At 53.4% G+C, this 17,614-nt stretch overlaps 1 protein-coding gene and 1 long non-coding RNA gene across 2 annotated transcripts; one reads left to right on the forward strand and one right to left on the reverse strand.

Moving 5' to 3' along the window:
- Nucleotides 1-3,013: 3,013 nt before the first annotated feature.
- Gm39114 lies at nt 3,014-5,601 on the reverse strand. Its single transcript, XR_881000.2, has 2 exons — nt 5,360-5,601; nt 3,014-3,566 (listed from the first exon to the last, which is right to left on the reverse strand). It is a non-coding gene; the product is annotated as a predicted gene, 39114 (long non-coding RNA).
- On the forward strand, nt 5,540-16,962 carry B4galnt4 (beta-1,4-N-acetyl-galactosaminyl transferase 4). Its single transcript, NM_177897.4, has 20 exons — nt 5,540-5,986; nt 8,399-8,502; nt 8,840-8,935; nt 9,022-9,117; nt 9,203-9,293; nt 9,369-9,469; nt 9,616-9,683; nt 9,889-9,967; nt 11,494-11,560; nt 11,672-11,806; nt 11,889-11,998; nt 12,082-12,182; nt 12,262-12,362; nt 12,435-13,323; nt 14,973-15,256; nt 15,350-15,503; nt 15,604-15,676; nt 15,770-15,923; nt 16,199-16,325; nt 16,558-16,962. Exons 1-20 carry the CDS (start codon nt 5,836-5,838, stop codon nt 16,679-16,681), a joined length of 3,105 nt encoding a protein of 1,034 aa, NP_808565.2. The 5' UTR covers nt 5,540-5,835; the 3' UTR covers nt 16,682-16,962.
- The last annotated feature ends 652 nt before the right edge of the window (nt 16,963-17,614 follow it).

Below are 17,614 nucleotides of genomic sequence, written 5' to 3' on the forward strand. Positions count from 1 at the left end.
CGTTACTGGGCCTCCTTACAGAGCATAGATGAGAGGTTACTTACAGGAATAGAGATGTTCCTCACCCAACAGACCACACCTGAAAAGCCTTACCTTGCAGCGATAAGAGCTTCCTGTAGCAGCAGATGGATCCCCCTCCCCACCTAGTTGTCTCCAGCCTATATACACTAGCTCCTTCTCAAGATCACAGACAATTAAGGTAGAGTTGCATACAACGTATGGTAAAAAGCAGATGGGTAGTCACAGGAGGGTCTCACGATCCACTCCGCCCCTTTATAAGGAGGTGCAAATTGTCACGAAGCCCAGCAGGAATGGTCTTTTGCAAGAGGCACAGTTGAATTCACAGTTGTTTGGCTGCATTGTCAGTCACTCACGACAAGGTGCTCCCTGCAACCCATTAACTGACTAGCTCAAAGCCAAGAGAAGGCTCTGCAGGGGCTGGAGAGAGGGCTCAGCAGTTATGAGCACGGACTGCTCTTGCACAGGACCAGGGTTTGGGTCCTAGCACTCACCTAGTAATATAACCATCTGCAACGCCAGCTCCAACAGACTGCAGTGCACCCTTCTGGCCTCAGAGGGTGTTGCATGCAAGTGGTACATAGGCATACATGCAGGCAAACACTCATATACATAAACTAAAAATAAATAAAACCTTTAGAGTGCATGTGGCATGTGTGTGTGTGTGTTTGTTCTACAATAAATCCAGGCAGTCAACCCACTGACCCAGCAGGTCTGATCGAGCCTCTGGCTAGCCCTTTAGATAATTATTGCATGGACTTTGGCAAAGTGCTGCCCTCACCAGAAGAGAACTAACCTGGTTCCAACCAGTGCCCTAGATACTGAGCATCCTCCCCGGAGCCACTGTTAGAACGTTTGACCCATGAGCCCCAGGGTGGAGCTCATGGTAGTGATATACAGTGCTGGCTTGAGGAAGCCCCAGAGACCCAAGTAGGCAACTCCAGGAAGCAGACCACGCACAAGAGTCACTCCTGCAATGGCTCCTCTTTCCGAAGCTATGCACACCAATGGCTTTGTGGGGAGCTCCCTGTGGACAGCTGACAGAGAAAGAAAAGGCTGAGTCCCGGTTTCGGGTGGTTTTGCACGTTACAGGGATGTCACCTGAAGATGGACAGCTACGGCACTATAGTCCCTACAAGGCCCACATGACCACGATGGCAGCAAGATCTCCGAGTGAGCAGAACAGTTTGGAGCGTGACTGGTGGCTTGTTTTACATGGCAGCGTCAAGATAAGAGGCATGGGCCTGGTCTGGTTCACAGACAGGGACAGACGGGACAGCTGGGTAGCCTGGTAAACTACAAGGAGCAAAGGTAGAATCTGGATGGCTTGGTAACATTTAGATGCACAGGGTACAAAGAATCTGTCTCTTGTGAATATTGAGCCAACCACACCCACAGCCAAAGAAGCCCTAAGAACCGAGTGAGTAGGAAAGCCCATCTATGGCATTATCACCTTTCCCCAAGCAGGAGGAAAAGAAACCATGTGATGTAGCAACATGAATACACGTTAGACTCGACCTCAAGTGCTGGTTAATTTCTGTCAACTTGCCACAAACTGGAGTCACCTGGGAAGAGGGAACCTCAACCGAAGAACTGGTTTGTGAACCCGTCCACAGGATACTTTCTTAATTGCTAATTGATGCAGGAAGGTCCAGCCCACTGTGGGCGGTGCTATCCTTAGGCAAGGAAGGCCTTTTCTGTATAAGAAAAGTATGTTAAGTAAGCCAGGAAGCAGTCAGTGTTCCTTCCATGGTCTCTGTTTCAGTTCCTGCTTCTAGATGCCTGCTTGAGTGCACGCCCTGGCTTTCCTCAATGACAGACTGTCGTCTGTAAACTGAAATAAACCCTTCCCTCCCCAAGTTGCTTTCTGTCAGAATGTTTTATCGCAGGAACAGAAGAGCAAACTAATAGACATCAGAACCTGGGTTCCAGTCACAGGGGCTTGTTCAGTTATGGCTACTGCTGAGCGCCGAGCTGCCAGCAGCAGAGGATGGCAGCGACCCCTGCCACCCTGAAGGGGCAGAGCTAGAATTGTTGCTAACTCTGGTCGTGAATACTTTCCCTGGCATCCTAGATGCCACTGCCTAAATGGCAGTTTATGGACTCAGCAGAGGATCTATTCCACACAGCATAAGTCTCTCCAGTGAACTCACTCTCTGGCCATGTTCCCATTGAACAGGAAAATGGCTCCTAAAAGCTGTTTTGGGGCCAGCAGAGTGGCCACACTGTGAGGCTGGGATGTACCCACAATATGCTTGATGCTCTGGACCAGTGCCACCCTACAGCCTCTCTCCATGGACAGCATCCAGGAGTCCAGGGGTCAGGAGAGGAAATAGCATAATTTTGTTTCATGTCCCTACAATTTTGGGCTCTACTGGTTTAGTGATCTCAGATCCCAAGGGACCAACCAATGCATCCTGGTTCATCCAAGACTCTCATGGGGACACAGCTACAAGAACCTGGTCCTTGGAGCGAGCACCTTCAGTCCTAGACAAATACGAGAAGGTTCTACCAGGGGACACATCATATAAAAGGCTGTTATAGCAGGAGATCTACAGAGAGAATGGTCTCTGTGCTGCTCAGGATGCTAGTCCCCTCAAGGAGAGATCAAGGCTATGGTGTAGTGACTCAGAAAGGCAGAGATTCCTTGAGGGTGTTTCTTAGCGCCTCTAAGTTCCATGGAAAACAACTACAAGAATTCAGATCCATCTTGTACAAACAAAACTGCTAATACCATAGACTGTTTTTTTAGGAATCCAGGCTTAGGCTTTCCCCACACCAGTCAAAGAACCTCAGCCTTTTCTGAGTCCAAAGATATTAGAATGTCCCATCAAAAGGGTAGATGTTGGGGCTAAAGAGATGGCTCAACACTTAAGAGCACTGACTGCTCTTCCAGAGGACCTGGGTTCAACTCCCAGCACCCACATGGCCGCTCGCAACTATCTGTAACACCAAGATCCAACACCCTCACACAGACATACATTCAGGCAAAACATCAATGCACATAAAATAAAAATAAATATTGAAAAAAGAAAGGTAGTCACCAATGCCATTACAACTCCATGACTGAATGGCAAGTGCTTTCCCTTCCCCTCCGATAATCAATTCCTTTGCCTCCTTTTTCCTTCCCCTGCTTCCCTCCCATCTAACACAACCCAGAATTGCATTGGCTAATGTTTCTATGTTCTCATCATTTAGCTCTTGAACATGTTCAAGGAGTGTGACTCAGCTGCAAGAATGACTAGCCTCCAAAGGTGAATGTGAAATTCTGACCCGGTTTCTCGGGAGATGCAGCCTGTTTTGGTTAGAGAGTTTAACCATGGCTCTGCTTTGGTTAAACATAGTTGCAGGAGGCAAAGAGATGACTCAGCAGTTAAAAGCGCTGCAGATGACTCAGGTTGAGTTCCCAGCACCAGCACGGCGGTTTAAAAGCAGTTCCAGGAGATGCAACACCATTTTCTGGCCTCTGTAGGCACTGGGCACACAGGTGGTAGACCAGACACGCATGCAGACAAGACATCCATATACATAAAACAATGAATTAAAATCTGTAAAAAAAAAAAAAAAAAAAGACAAATACAGTTGGGTTTTTGTTTGTTTGAAGTGCATACGTTCATCAATAGATCCTGTTGTCGTGCTGTCTGCTTGGTTAGACTGAAACATTTCCTTCTGTGGTTGGGGTGAGATGTGGTCTCGGCCAGATGTGTTAGCAAGGGGAACCGCTGTCTAGCTGATCACGGTTTGCTGACTCCTCAGTTGTTCTGCCTTACCCTACTTGCTTTACCGACTCTAGATGAAGAGAGGAGAGTCTTGGGCTTGGGTCGCCTACAGGGCCCTGAACTCTTCCCTGCTAGTGCACTTCTCTGCCCAAACGCTTTGCTTGCTTCCCAACATTTGCTTTCTTAAACAAAACAAAACAAAACAAAACAAAACAAAACAAAACAAAAAATGCTATTTGTCGGGCAGTGGTGGCTCATGCCTTTAATCCCAGCACTTGGGAGGCAGAGGCAGGTGGATTTCTGAGTTCAAGGCCAGCCTGGTCTACAGAGTGAGTTCCAGGACCGCCAGGGCTACACAGAGAAACCCTGCCTCAAAAACCAAAACCAAACCAAAACAAAACAAAACAAAAACAAATCAGAACAACAACAAACATTATTTGTTTTCTGCCTCTGTCCAGTAAACATAAGACAGCAGAGACCCTCTCTTTTCTTCTTCTTGTTCTTCTCTATTGCTCCCTCAAGTCTTCCTGTTGTAAAGATGTCTTTTAGCTGGATGACTAGGAAGATGAAAAAGTAGCTACAACAAGCTGGTGTGTGCTGAGACAATGTTCAGGATATAAACAAGTGCAGGCATCAGAAACAAAGTCAGGACAGGAAACCAGCTGATGAGAACAGCAGCTGATGCCTGGAAGAAAGTTAAAACAAAACAAAACAAAACAAAAAAACCCGACAGAAACAATTAAAAAGTTTTTTTTTTAAAGAAAGAAATGTGGCCAATTTGATTTTATGTCCCAAGGATACATAGTGATGGTGGGGTAATGTTAAAAACAAAGGCAAGCCAGGTGTGGTGACACATGCCTTGAATCCCAGCACTCAGGAGGCAGAGGCAAGCAGCGGTCTAAGAGCTCCAGGCCAACTAAGGCTACACAGTGAGACACTGTCTCAAAACAACACAAACTAAACAAAACCAGCAAAGCCACCTTGCAAACAGCACAGTGGTGCATGTGGTATGGGAAGGCTCCCTTGCCTACTGAGCTGGAGGCCACCCCTTAGAACAGACACTGGAAGTTGCCCAGTCATCTCCACTGGGGCACACCCACCCAGGGTGCGAAGGTCTCTAAGAGATTCCATCTCCTTCCAATGGCTTCTTTCTACTTAAGGCCATGGCATCACGGAGGAAGGGAGACTATTTAAATGTCCAGTCCCCATTCCTAACCCACGAGCTCTGCAGGCTCACAGCAGCTTCTGCTACACCAACTGAAGTACCCTGGTCATTAGGCTGGAACCTCAAAGAGAAGCGGCTGGTGGTAAGGTGGGAGAGAGGTGGTAGTCAGGAGGGCTGGGATGCACCAGCTAGAAAGCGAATGGAGTGCACAACTGAAGCTATCTGGATAGAACCACCCTCCACCCACCTGTCCTTCCTTACAGCTAGCCGAGAACATCCCAGCCTCGTTTTAGTCCGACTGAGAGGAAGGCTGAGCTCCTTCTCTGCGTGCTCATTATTCCCAGCGTTTTCCCAGACACGCAGCCGGATTCCCGCAGCACCCCTCGTCCCTGCCATGGCCTCCACAGTAACAACGACCTCTTACATCCCTCTCCCCGACGTCCCTGGTGTCCCTCACCGCAGATTCGGTCCCCACAACCCCCGCATCCCCGGGCGCGCGGCCGGCGAACACCAGGTGAATGCGCGCGTCGTGTGGATCATTGGCACACCCTAACGCGCCACCCCGCCTCCGAGCATCACGGATTGGTTGTACGCGGGCTGGCCGCGGCCGATTGGCTCGGGCACCGCGACCATCGGTCCCGTTTCACGCTGGGTAGCACCGCAGCGTGGATGCTGCTCGGTCCCGCGGCGTCCAGAGGAGCGTGAGCAGCCGGGAGGGGCGGGCGGGGGAGCGCCTCAAGGAGCCGCTCCCGCCGCCCACCCCGACCGCGGCCTGAGCAGCCCGGGAGTAGTGGCCGAATCCCGTAGTCCCCGCAGCGGACAAAGGACCATGCGGTGCTGCAGGCGCTAAGCGCAGCAGGGTGGGCCGGGGGATGTGGGGCGGGGCAGGCGGGGCCGGGGGGCCGCAGCGACGCCCCTGATTGTGGCGCCGCGATGCCGTGGTTCCCGGTGAAGAAGGTCCGCAAGCAGATGAAGCTGCTGCTGCTGTTGCTGCTGCTCACCTGCGCCGCGTGGCTCACGTATGTGCACCGGAGCCTGGTGCGCCCGGGCCGCGCGCTACGCCAGCGGCTGGGCTACGGGCGAGGTACGCGATGGCGCGTAGCGAGAGGGCCCGGACCTCCCAAGGCCTGGGGGTCTGACTGCCCAGAGCCCCTGCTGTCCTGCTCCTCCCAGCTCAGCTATATTGGGGGAGGGGTCGCGGTTCTGTTCGGCGGGACGCCCAGTGACGTCAGCAGTAACGCCAGGGACCCTCGGGGCTCATCCCTACCTTTTCCGACCCTGGAATCTGGCTTAGATCCGGTGGTGATGGAGTTAACGGTGGGCCCTTGGGGGAACCGGTGCCCTCAGCTAAGAGGCTTGTCAGGCCATTGCCTACTTAGCAGGGCCTCGGTTTCCTCATCTTCTGGAAGGTGGGGAGGTAAGGGTGGTGTTGAGGGATCCAGCTGCCTAGAGTGGCCAGAGCAGCTGGAAACCCTGGGTACACCTGTGAGTGAACTGAGATGTCTGTGTGCTAGGGACCAATGCTAACTTGAGTAAATGCTTGCTGTAGTTTGCACGTTTAAGAGTGGTCAGAGGATGTACAAAGCAACTTAGGCCTGTGGGTAAGAATCCGGGGAGAACCTCTGGAGTTGGTGGCCATTGGACCCACACCTTGGGGGAAAACTCTCCAGAGCAGGGTGAACATCAATGACAGCTAGGTAGAGAAAGACCAGGGAATGAGCCTGGAGAAGCCTAACCAAGCCACGTAGAGCTCAGCCCCATCTTTGTGAGGGAAGCTGGTGAGCTGAGGAGGGGAGCAAGTATCTCTCCTCTCAAAGTCTCAGAGCAGTGACACTGGCTCACTATGTTCTGGTCCAGTCCACCTGATGGATCCAGAACTCCCTTTTCAGCCCTGCACCTGTCTCCTGCCTGCAGAGGCCCTCTGCCTCTTCTTATGCCTGGACAACTGTTTCCAGACATCTTCCAGCAGATCCTGGGCCAAGGATCTGAGACAGATCCCAGCCCTCAAGAAAGTCTATGGGTCATCCCAAACCATGTACCTTATTAGCTGTGACGTCTTCAAGATATCCTGCCACAGCTCTATCCCGAAGAGATAAGTCTGGACTCAGAGCTGACCCAGTACCCAATAAAGCCAGCTCCCACCAGCTGCCCTTGTGGGTTCAGCTGACTTCCTGAGCAATTTGTTTCTGTCTGAGACCAACCAGGAAGGAATGAAGACAGGGAACCCCACTGTTGAAGATTGATCACGAGGGCAGCTGGCTCTGACTCCTCCTAGGTGGGTAGGATCTATTCTGGATCCTGGAAGATCAGTCCTGCCCAATGGCACTGCTAGAAGCAGCCTGGGCGGCACAGATGGGGCCCCAGCCACACACTCTCTTCTCTGGGCTGAAGGCCATCTCCTGTCTGGCCACCTGGGACCCACCAGGCACCACAAGGCATGTGAGAAATTGGGTAGCTGCAAGCGCCTGAGACTTTCCTGACAGTGTCGTCAGTCTTCAGAGCTGGCAACGTTCAGCGGGTGTCCAGCAGCCTGTGCGTATAGATACCTCCAAGTGAGGGTGGGGCAGATAACTGTCCCTTTGTGCTGAGGCTTAGCCTGAGCTGAGAGCCCACTACAGAAAGTTCCCAGTATACTCAAAATGCCTGGACTTAGCTTGATGGGCTGTGGGTATCCAGGCCAGGCTCCAGGACGTTGACCAGGAGTCTTGCTTGCTCACTTCCTGGCTTCTCAAGGAAGGATCTAGAATGTGGAGCACCGCCAAAATTTCAAGGGAAGAGACCACACAGGCAGCCCCTCACCTAGAGACAGTTCAGGCTCATCTGGTATCAGCTGTACCTTTCCAGTAGCCTGGCTTCTGAGATCAGCAAGGAGGGACAGATGTGAATGCAAGGTGTGACTTTGAAAAAGGAGGGATTCCTGGATCTAGTGTCTCATTGGGAGCACCAAGAGGGACAGGATTGGGATAGAATGAAACCTCCTGCCTTTGGAGACTCAAGTCCCAAAGAGTGGACACCCAGGAGTGCAGTGGGCATGCTACTTAGGGAGAAGGTCCAAGAAGTGGGACAAAACAAGGTATAGGAGTAGTCTACTCCAAGCTGGAGGAACTGTGGTGGACATGTCTTCACATAGATCTGGAGAGAGAGGAGGCAAACACCCTAGCACGTGGGAAGGACATCAAGGGTGCTAGGCCATCTGCAATTCTTCCCAAGGCAAAGCCATTCTGAGAGGATCACCAGATGGGTGTGAGTGTGTACAGTTTCACACTAGCCTGAGTATATATAGCCCTGCTCCTCGCTCTCATTAGGGACTGGAGAAAGCTGGTAAAAGACTCTTGCTTTGTATTGCCCACCCAAGGTAGGGTCTAGAAGGCACCCAAATGATGGAAGCGGAAGTGTTCAGCAGTCCTTCTTGCCCCACCCCTCCAGCTGACCCCCAACAACAAAGATAATGGCCTTAAGGAGTCTGAGCTCTAACACGCCTCATATGCGTCTGCAGATGGGGAGAAGCTGACCGGTGTGACCGATAGCCGCGGAGTCCGAGTGCCATCGTCCACACAGAGGTCGGAGGACTCGAGTGAAAGTCATGAAGAGGAGCAGGCGGTAAGGAGTGGCCGAGAAAAACCTAGTCACAAGGAGCCACCCTCTAGGATGGGTAGATATGACCCTGGGTTGTATGTGAGTTTCAGCATCCCAGCCTGGATACAGGGTCCGGGTAGTCACTGAGTGGTATGCATCTGTTGTGCATCCAGTCAGTGGCTACATAACTGTCTGGGCAGATCTGCTGAGGGTATCTGTGTGGGAGAGTGCTTAGGTGGTGAGACTGGATGTGCAAAAGGGAAACCATGAAGTTCTACTCTGCTGTGTGTGCCCAGATGGACTGTGCAGTTGTGACACTTCCTGCCTTTAGAACTCTGATATGGCTCTTTCTTTCCTGCAGCCCGAGGGGCGGGGCCCAAACATGCTGTTTCCTGGAGGACCTAGGAAGCCACCCCCACTGAACCTCACCCACCAGACACCCCCATGGCGGGAAGAGGTAAGCTCTGTTGGGCTGGGCTGGCCTGGGCTGGGAGGAAGGGTGGGGCAGACTGTATAACAGCTAATGTCCCTTCTGACCCTCAGTTCAAAGGACAGGTGAACCTGCACGTGTTTGAGGACTGGTGTGGAGGTGCTGTGGGCCACCTGAGACGGAATCTGCACTTCCCACTCTTTCCTCACGTGAGTACCTCAAGGACGTACGGGTTGGTAAGGTGGGCAAGGCATGCAATGAGCTGTGAGTTAGTAGTTATTGCACAACCGGCAGACTCGTACTACGGTGACAAAGTTAGCTGTGTCCCCTAAGTGGAAGAACTATGGACTCCGGATTTTTGGCTTCATCCACCCAGCCAGAGATGGTGAGTAGGTTGCATATGGCAGGGGCAGGATGTCTTGAACAGTTCAGCTTCCTGAGCCTCTGTCCTTTGGACTAGGAGACATCCAGTTCTCTGTGGCTTCGGATGACAACTCTGAGTTCTGGCTGAGTTTGGATGAGAGCCCAGCAGCCGCCCAGCTTGTAGCCTTTGTGGGCAAGGTAAGTTCTGCCCTCTTGCCTAGCTCCTCTATCCACACCACATCTGTCTTCTCTGGATCTCCTGCAGCCTCTTGGAAACACAGACTGTGTCCAATGCCCACAGGGAGAATGTGGTCATTCCTTTGTCCCCCTTGTGTCACCCCTAGACTGGCTCCGAGTGGACCGCACCTGGAGAATTCACCAAGTTCAGCTCCCAGGTGTCTAAGCCACGTCGGTGAGTAACTTAAGCGTGCATGCATTCACACGTGTGTGCACATCTATGTTGGCATATGAGAGGGAGGCTGGGTATCATGCTTGCCCATGTTTCACAAGCACTGTCTTCCTGAGGGGTCATCCCGGAGGGATATGAGATTTTGTCCTAACCCTCTGGGTTCTTATTCTGTTTGATGAGAAGCAACCCCAACTCCTTATGTCTACAGGCTCATGGCCTCCCGGAGATACTACTTTGAACTGCTCCACAAGCAAGATGACAAGGGTTCAGACCATGTGGAAGTGGGTGTGAGTGTGGCCTGCCCTCTGAAGAAGCTCCAAAGACCACAGCTCCCCACCCCCACCCACTTCCTCTATCATCGGACAGTCACTGCAGGGTGGTCCCCAGCCCAAAGGGATTACCAGTCTAGGAGATAAAGCAGTTATTTGGGAACATGGGCGAGGGTCAGGAGGGTATGCTATGCTTGCTGGATGCTCAGAGGGGCTGCACTGAAAAGTGGTCCTTCACCAGGAGACATGGGGAAGACAGAGTGTTCAGGCCTCTCTGAAGTCTGTACCTGGAGGACTAGCTCCTATTATCTAGCATCTTCTGAGACTCCAAGAAGTTGGGTAGCCTGATCAGTCAGGCCTGTGATGCTGGGATGAACTGCTCAGACTGCCGTGGGGGAGTGAGGTAGCTGAGATTTTGCATGCCAGGCATCCCTCTGGCCTGTGTGAAACCATGGGAAGCAGAGAGACCAAGCCTTGGGAAGTGTACTATCTTTTTATTACCATGATCATCGCTGTAACGAAATCCTTGACAAGAAGCGATTTAAGGGAGGGTTTATGTCAGCTCACAGTTTGAGGGTTCAGTCCATGGTGGAGGGGAAGCCCTGGCAGCAGGAGTGTGAGGTAGCTGGTTACATTGACTCTGCATCCAGAAACTGAGAGACATGACTGCTGGTGCTTGGCTCACTGTCTCCTTTTTATTCAGTTTTGGACCACCGTCCATGGGATGGTACTCCCCACATTTTAGGGTAGGTCTCCCCACTCCCACCCCCAGTTAACCTCATCTAGGTTCTCGCTCACAGACATGCCTGGAAGTTTGTCTGCAGTGATTCTAGAGCCTGTTAGATTGACAGTGTCAGCAACCACAGAGAAGAAAGACAGGGAGACAGGAGGGAGGGTTTACTAACAGGACAGAGCCTGGAGGGAGAGATACATGACCACAGTAGCATTGGTGCTTCTTGGCTTCAGCACCTCAGTACACATCATCCCGTCTCAGTAGAGTGGAGACTCGGTGTTTGGATGGTCTGAGGGAAGAGAGCAGAGGTACTGGTAACGAGGGTCCCAGATGAGCTCAGTCAGCACCCCCAGGAGCACCAGCTGAGTAGAGGTGGGAGGAACACATCTGCAAGGAGACTCAGGAGCATCCATGGAGCTGGGGCACGGGGAGGGCCATCTGGTGGCAGATACTAGGTCAGGGGCTGAGGGAAGATCCGGCAGTGGCCGCAGGAAGGCAACGTGCAAAGCCAGAGAGAAAATGGAGTCAGAAGTTATAGTCAGCAACTTTTGGAGGAAAGGAAAAGGGAGGGAGGGAAGGGGAGGAGGTAGAGAAGTGGGGAGGGAAGAGTGTTGGGTGGAGTCTGGATCTGCCCCCTGAACATCGTAACCTTCTGGGCCTTCTGTCAGGTTCCTCTTCCTTAAGCCCCTCCTGCCCTCCCCATCAAGCATCTTGCATCCTTTGGGGATTTTCACTGGGTAGTTCCCTCACCCATGAACTAAGGAAAGCCACCTACCAGGACCCAACCTCTTTCCTCTCCCCGCACCCCCAGTGGCGAGCTTTCCTGCCTGGTCTGAAGTTCGAGATCATTGATTCTGCTCACATTTCCCTGTACACAGGTGCGGGCTGGGTATTTCCTCAGGGGATGGCTGGGTTCGGGGGTGGGGGTGGGGCTCAGCATGGGGATGGTGGAGGGGAGGATGAAGTTCCCGATACCCTCCTACTCCCAGATGAGTCATCTCTGAAGATGGACCATGTGGCCCATGTGCCTCAGTCTCCAGCCAGCCACATAGGAGGATTCCCGCCGCAGGGGGAACCCAGCGCCGACATGCTGCACCCAGACCCCAGGGATACCTTCTTCCTCAGTGAGAGGAGGCTCCAGAGGATGGGGAGGATGGAGTGGGGTGAAGGCCGGGCCAGGCTCCCAAGTGATGGCCCTTTTTGCAGCTCCTCGGATGGAACCTTTGAGCCTGGAGAATGTTCTGGAGCCCTGTGCCTATGCCCCCACCTATATCCTCAAGGATTTCCCCATAGCCAGATACCAAGGACTACAGTTTGTAAGTGCCCGGTGTGGGAGGCGGCGGCTTAAAGCTACCCTTTGCCCCAGGCCCTACCCCTGAGCCATCGGCCCTGCCCGCAGGTGTACCTGTCCTTCATCTACCCCAATGACCATACCCGTCTCACTCACATGGAGACAGACAACAAGTGCTTCTACCGTGAGTCCCCACTATACCTGGAAAGGTAGGTGGGGGCGTGGCCTGTCAGAAGCGAGAATGAGGAGCCTCGATGAGGAAGGTCTCTGATGCACTTTCTCCCTCAGGTTTGGGTTCTATAAATACATGAAAATGGACAAGGAGGAGGGAGAGGAAGATGAGGAGGAAGAAGTTCAGCGTAGAGCCTTCCTCTTCCTCAACCCAGATGGTGAGTGTCTCGGTCCTGCTGCACTCCCAGCCCAAATGCCAGGTACTTGAGCTTACCAGACCCTCTCTGCAGACTTCCTGGATGAGGAGGATGAGCAGGATCTGTTAGACAGCCTGGAGCCCACCGATGCATCTGTACAGCAGAGCCACAGGACCCCCACCCCAGCAGCCTCCACTGGAACGACAGCCAGCCCGACCCCACCTACAACTAGTCCTCTGGACGAGCAGACCCTCAGACACTCCCGGGCACTGAATTGGGCCCCACGCCCCCTGCCCCTCTTCTTGGGGCGAGCTCCACCTCCCCGAACTGTGGAGAAGTCGCCTTCAAAGGTGTACGTGACCAGGGTCCGACCTGGACAGCGGGCTTCCCCGAGGGCATTGCGAGACTCACCCTGGCCACCCTTCCCTGGCGTCTTCCTGCGCCCCAAGCCTCTGCCCAGAGTACAGCTGCGGGTACCCCCACATCCACCTCGGACCCAGGGCTATAGGACCAGTGGCCCCAAGGTCACAGAACTAAAGCCCCCAGTCAGGGCCCAGACCAGCCAGGGAGGCCGGGAGGGCCAGTTACATGGACAGGGACTCATGGTGCCCACAGTGGACTTGAACTCCTCAGTGGAAACACAGCCTGTGACTTCCTTCCTGAGCTTGTCTCAGGTATCCAGGCCACAGCTGCCAGGAGAGGGTGAAGAAGGGGAGGAGGATGGGGCCCCAGGTGATGAGGCCACATCAGAAGACAGTGAGGAAGAGGAGGAGCCGGCCGCTGGGCGGCCCCTGGGTCGCTGGCGGGAGGATGCCATCAACTGGCAGCGCACGTTCAGCGTGGGCGCCATGGACTTCGAGCTCCTGCGCTCTGACTGGAACGACCTGCGCTGTAACGTATCCGGGAACCTGCAACTTCCTGAGGCCGAAGCGGTGGATGTAGTGGCTCAGTACATGGAGCGGCTAAATGCAAAGCATGGCGGGTACGGGGCAGACGGCTGCTTGAAGAGAAGGCATGCCGGTGTCTGCAGGGATCGCAGAACTTCCTTGGCTCTCAGCAACTCTCTGAGCCCCTTCTCCCTCTCTGTAACTACTGTCTTACTTATCCAGGTTGAAGGGCTCTCTGGAGCCCCCCTCAAGACTGACTTCATCTCTCCTCACTGCCAATTCCCACATCTGCCACCTTAGACCTAGACCCAGGGATGAACCCAAACCATCGGGGACAGTAGTCAGGAGTAGCCAGATTGTGGGCAGACAACCTTTTCAGGAACCAGAGACACTAAAGTGTCATGACCTCTACCTGTGGAGCACTGCAGGGTCCCAACTAGGGGACTGTGTCTAGTTCAAGGGAGCCTTTGGCCTCCTAGGTCTCAGGCTTCAAACTTGTTTCTACCCCATTTTGAGGGAGTTCTTATGAGACTGTTCTGTTCATTGTCAGCCTTGAGGAAGGGGAAAACCTTCTTAGGGCTTTGATGAACGCACAGATATCAGGACAAGGTATCTGGCAGCCAGTGTTGAGAGCCAAGCTCCACACAAAGGTTTGAACAGGACAGGGGTTGGAGGAAGGGGAAAACCTTCTTAGGGCTTTGATGAACGCACAGATATCAGGACAAGGTATCTGGCAGCCAGTGTTGAGAGCCAAGCTCCACACAAAGGTTTGAACAGGACAGGGGTTGGAGGAAGGGGAAAACCTTCTTAGGGCTTTGATGAACGCACAGATATCAGGACAAGGTATCTGGCAGCCAGTGTTGAGAGCCAAGCTCCACACAAAGGTTTGAACAGGACAGGGGTTGTACACAGATGTGCTCCAGAGGGTGTGAGCCTGACAGCCCTCAAAAGGGGCCAGGAGACCCTTCCCACCACTGGTGATTATGTTGGACAGACCTAGGTGGCTCAGAGGGCAGGTCTCTCTTTTTTTCCCCCAGAGCTGAGGACTGAACCCAGGGCCTTGTGCTTGCTAGGCCAAATGATCTACCACTGAGCTAAATTCCCAACCCTGAGGGCAGTTCTCTTGAGAGCAGCTTATGGGGCAGTCTCTTGGTCTCTTTATAGGACTGTCCACCTTGAGTGGTCATAGGCACATCTGGGTGCTATGGTGTGGGTAGCTTACCCCAAGGAGTAACCTAAAGTGTTTGGTTGGGGATAGAAAGTTCCTGATTTGGGTATGGCTGACTCCCATCTCAGGTCATGCCAATGGTATCCCATAGGGGGATTGCTAGCTGTCACCAGAGGGTGGGAAGCAGAATAAATAGCCTAAGGCCTGAGACAAAATGAGGGGCCTGCTCCGGGTATGAGGGGTACACGTGGGAGAACTAACAGCTTCCTGGTGGTTCTTGTGGGATGCTAACCATAGGAGAAGACTGAGACATCACCTCAGGACAAAGAAAATCATGCAGAGGAAGACATCTGGGAGAACTTGACAATCCTGGGCTCACAGCGACCCCTAGTGTAGCCTTTCCTATTTCCTGCTGGGCTGGGGAATTGAGACGTGGGAAGGTCAACCTGTGTTTAGGAGCGATAGAACGGGTTGCAGGTATTGCGGTCTGGGGAGTACAGTCGCGTGGTTCTCGGGGTAAAGGGGGAGGCAGTTGAGCAGAGCTACAACCCTCGGTTAATCACACCTGCCTCGCAGGCGCTTCTCGCTTCTACGCATCGTGAACGTGGAGAAGCGCCGCGACTCTGCACGCGGGAGCCGCTTCCTCCTGGAACTGGAATTGCAAGAGCGCGGAGGGAGCCGCCAGCGCCTATCCGAATACGTCTTCCTGCGGTTGCCCGGAGCCCGCGTTGGGGACGAAGATGGAGAAAGTCCCGAGCCGCCTCCAGCCGCCTCGATCCACCCAGACAGTCGCCCAGAGCTCTGCCGGCCTTTGCATCTGGCCTGGCGTCAGGATGTCATGGTTCATTTCATTGTACCAGGTATGTGCGCCACTATGAGGCGTTCGGGGGTGGGGTGGGAGGTGGGAACCATTCGGTCCAGTCATGCTGCTTCAGTGACATCCCCTCTTCCAGTGAAGAATCAGGCGCGCTGGGTAGTGCAGTTCCTGGCAGATATGACCGCGCTGCATGTGCATACGGGGGACTCGTACTTCAACATCATCTTGGTGGACTTTGAGAGCGAGGACATGGATGTGGAGCGGGCCCTGCGTGCGGCTCAGCTACCTCGGTAACGATGTTTACCACCATTTCGGGAAAACCAAGGATCTTTCCTCTTACAGGAGATGAGTTATTCTGACGCCGCCGTCCACCTTCCTTTCCTCTTGCAGGTACCAGTACTTGAAACGAACTGGAAACTTCGAGCGCTCTGCAGGCCTGCAAACTGGAGTGGATGCCGTGGAGGTCTGTGGGCCAGTCAAGGGCTTAGGGGAAAGAAAGGAGGGTGCTGAGCTCACCTTGGGGAGGTGAGCAGGGCTCAGACCTCCCAACCTACAGGACCCCAGCAGCATCGTTTTCCTCTGTGACCTGCACATCCACTTCCCACCTAATATCCTGGACAGCATCCGCAAGCATTGCGTGGAGGGCAAGCTGGCCTTCGCCCCTGTGGTCATGCGTCTGGGCTGTGGAAGCTCACCGTGGGACCCACATGGTAAGGACCTGGGTGTTCCCTGGGGAGCCCCAGGTTCTCACAACCACCAGGGCAAACTCCAAACCTGACCTCCTGGGTAAGAATAGGACCCTATTCATACACATAAGACCCGTTCGTCTATAAACCTAGGAGCTCTCTAGTTATTAGCAAATACCAGGCACTCCCTCCCACCCAGGGTCTCCAAAATCAGGCTTCTTAGAATTCCTCCCAGGGTCCTCTAGGGAGAAAATGTTAGGGACCACACCCTAATGGTTATTTATCCTCCTCACCTCAAGGTTACTGGGAAGTGAATGGATTTGGCCTCTTTGGGATCTACAAATCAGACTTTGACAGAGTAGGAGGCATGAACACTGAGGAGTTCCGTGACCAGTGGGGAGGCGAGGACTGGGAACTTCTTGACAGGTAACTGCCCTCCCCTCCCTCACACTGAGACACCTCATCATCCTCCCTTGAGGGGATGGAATGACAGAACTCCACCTGCCAGGATCTTAGAGACCCACAAAATCCCTTCCACCCACCCTGCATTGAACCCTTCCCACCCCCACCCCCCACCCCCGGCCTCCTGCAGCCGCCAGGGCAGCCCCAAGCCACAGCACCTGAGCCAGGGTTCTGACGTTCCACCCGCTCCTCCCAGGGTCCTGCAGGCAGGGCTGGAGGTGGAGAGGCTTCGACTGCGACACTTCTACCACCACTATCACTCGAAGCGAGGCATGTGGGCCACACGCAGCCGCAAAGGTGCCCGCGCACAGCGATCCTGAAGACCTAGCTGCCCTCTGGGCCACCGGGTCTTGGTGCAGCAGGTAGAAGCTGCGTCCTGAGCTTGATTCAGGCTCTGCCACCACCTGTGCTGGTCCCTAAAAGCCTCCTCTGGGACTGCAGATAGGTGGCGCTCGTGGCAGGGCAGGCACCTTGGTCCCCACACCCCCTGATGATTTCTGTGAAATTTTCCGTAGCGACGACATTGTTTTCAGAATTTACAAGAGTTCTGTCTGTTCTGTTTTTTATTCAGAATGAAATGAAATATTTTTTTTAGTTCTGACTTGTTTTCTGTGAGTGTTCTCTTGGTGAGGCGGAGCTCTGGTTACCAGGGTAGCTGTGGGTAATGCAGGCTCTCCCCGCCCCCCGCCCCCCCAACACCCACTTCCTGCCTGTAGCTTATGTTTCCACCTGGTTTCTGTGGAGTCTGGCTAAAGTCACTGCATGAGAACTTCCCACACAGGAACTGCTGCTGAGCCAGCGTATGTGGTGACACCAAGTCTCCAGAATGACCTTGATCTGTCACCCCACTCAGCCAGAGCACACACACCGTTATCTACATCGCCTTCTCTGTATCAGTTCAGATGAAGTGCTGCTACTTAAAGACGCTTTGCAAGAAAAGTGTTGGATTTGAAAATGCATCATAGTCTAGGAGCTGGGGAGATGGCTCAGTGGATAAGAGCACTTGTTGCTCTTCCCAGGGAGCTGGATTCAGTCTACAGCACCTACATGGTTGCTCACAATTATCCCTGACTCCAGGGGCTCTAACAACCTCTTCTGACATCTCAGGTTACCAGGTACACATACATATGTGAAGACAAAACACACATATATAAAATAAACAATCTTTAAAATGCAGCAGCAGGGGCTGGCGAGATGGCTCAGTGGATAAGAGCACTGACTGCTCTTCCAAAGGTCCTGAGTTCAAATCCCAG

The sequence above is a fragment of the Mus musculus genome, chromosome 7 (assembly GCF_000001635.26).
Source record: "Mus musculus strain C57BL/6J chromosome 7, GRCm38.p6 C57BL/6J".
Lineage (NCBI taxonomy): Eukaryota > Metazoa > Chordata > Mammalia > Rodentia > Muridae > Mus > Mus musculus.

Bases quoted from the DNA above. Each gene is read 5' to 3' on its own strand.
- B4galnt4 (NM_177897.4), top strand. From the start codon at position 5,836: ATGCCGTGGTTCCCGGTGAAGAAGGTCCGCAAGCAGATGAAGCTGCTG. The intron at 8,503-8,839 runs GTAAGGAGTGGC...TCTTTCCTGCAG, and splicing joins GTCATGAAGAGGAGCAGGCG to CCCGAGGGGCGGGGCCCAAA. The intron at 9,470-9,615 runs GTAAGTTCTGCC...TGTCACCCCTAG, and splicing joins TTGTAGCCTTTGTGGGCAAG to ACTGGCTCCGAGTGGACCGC.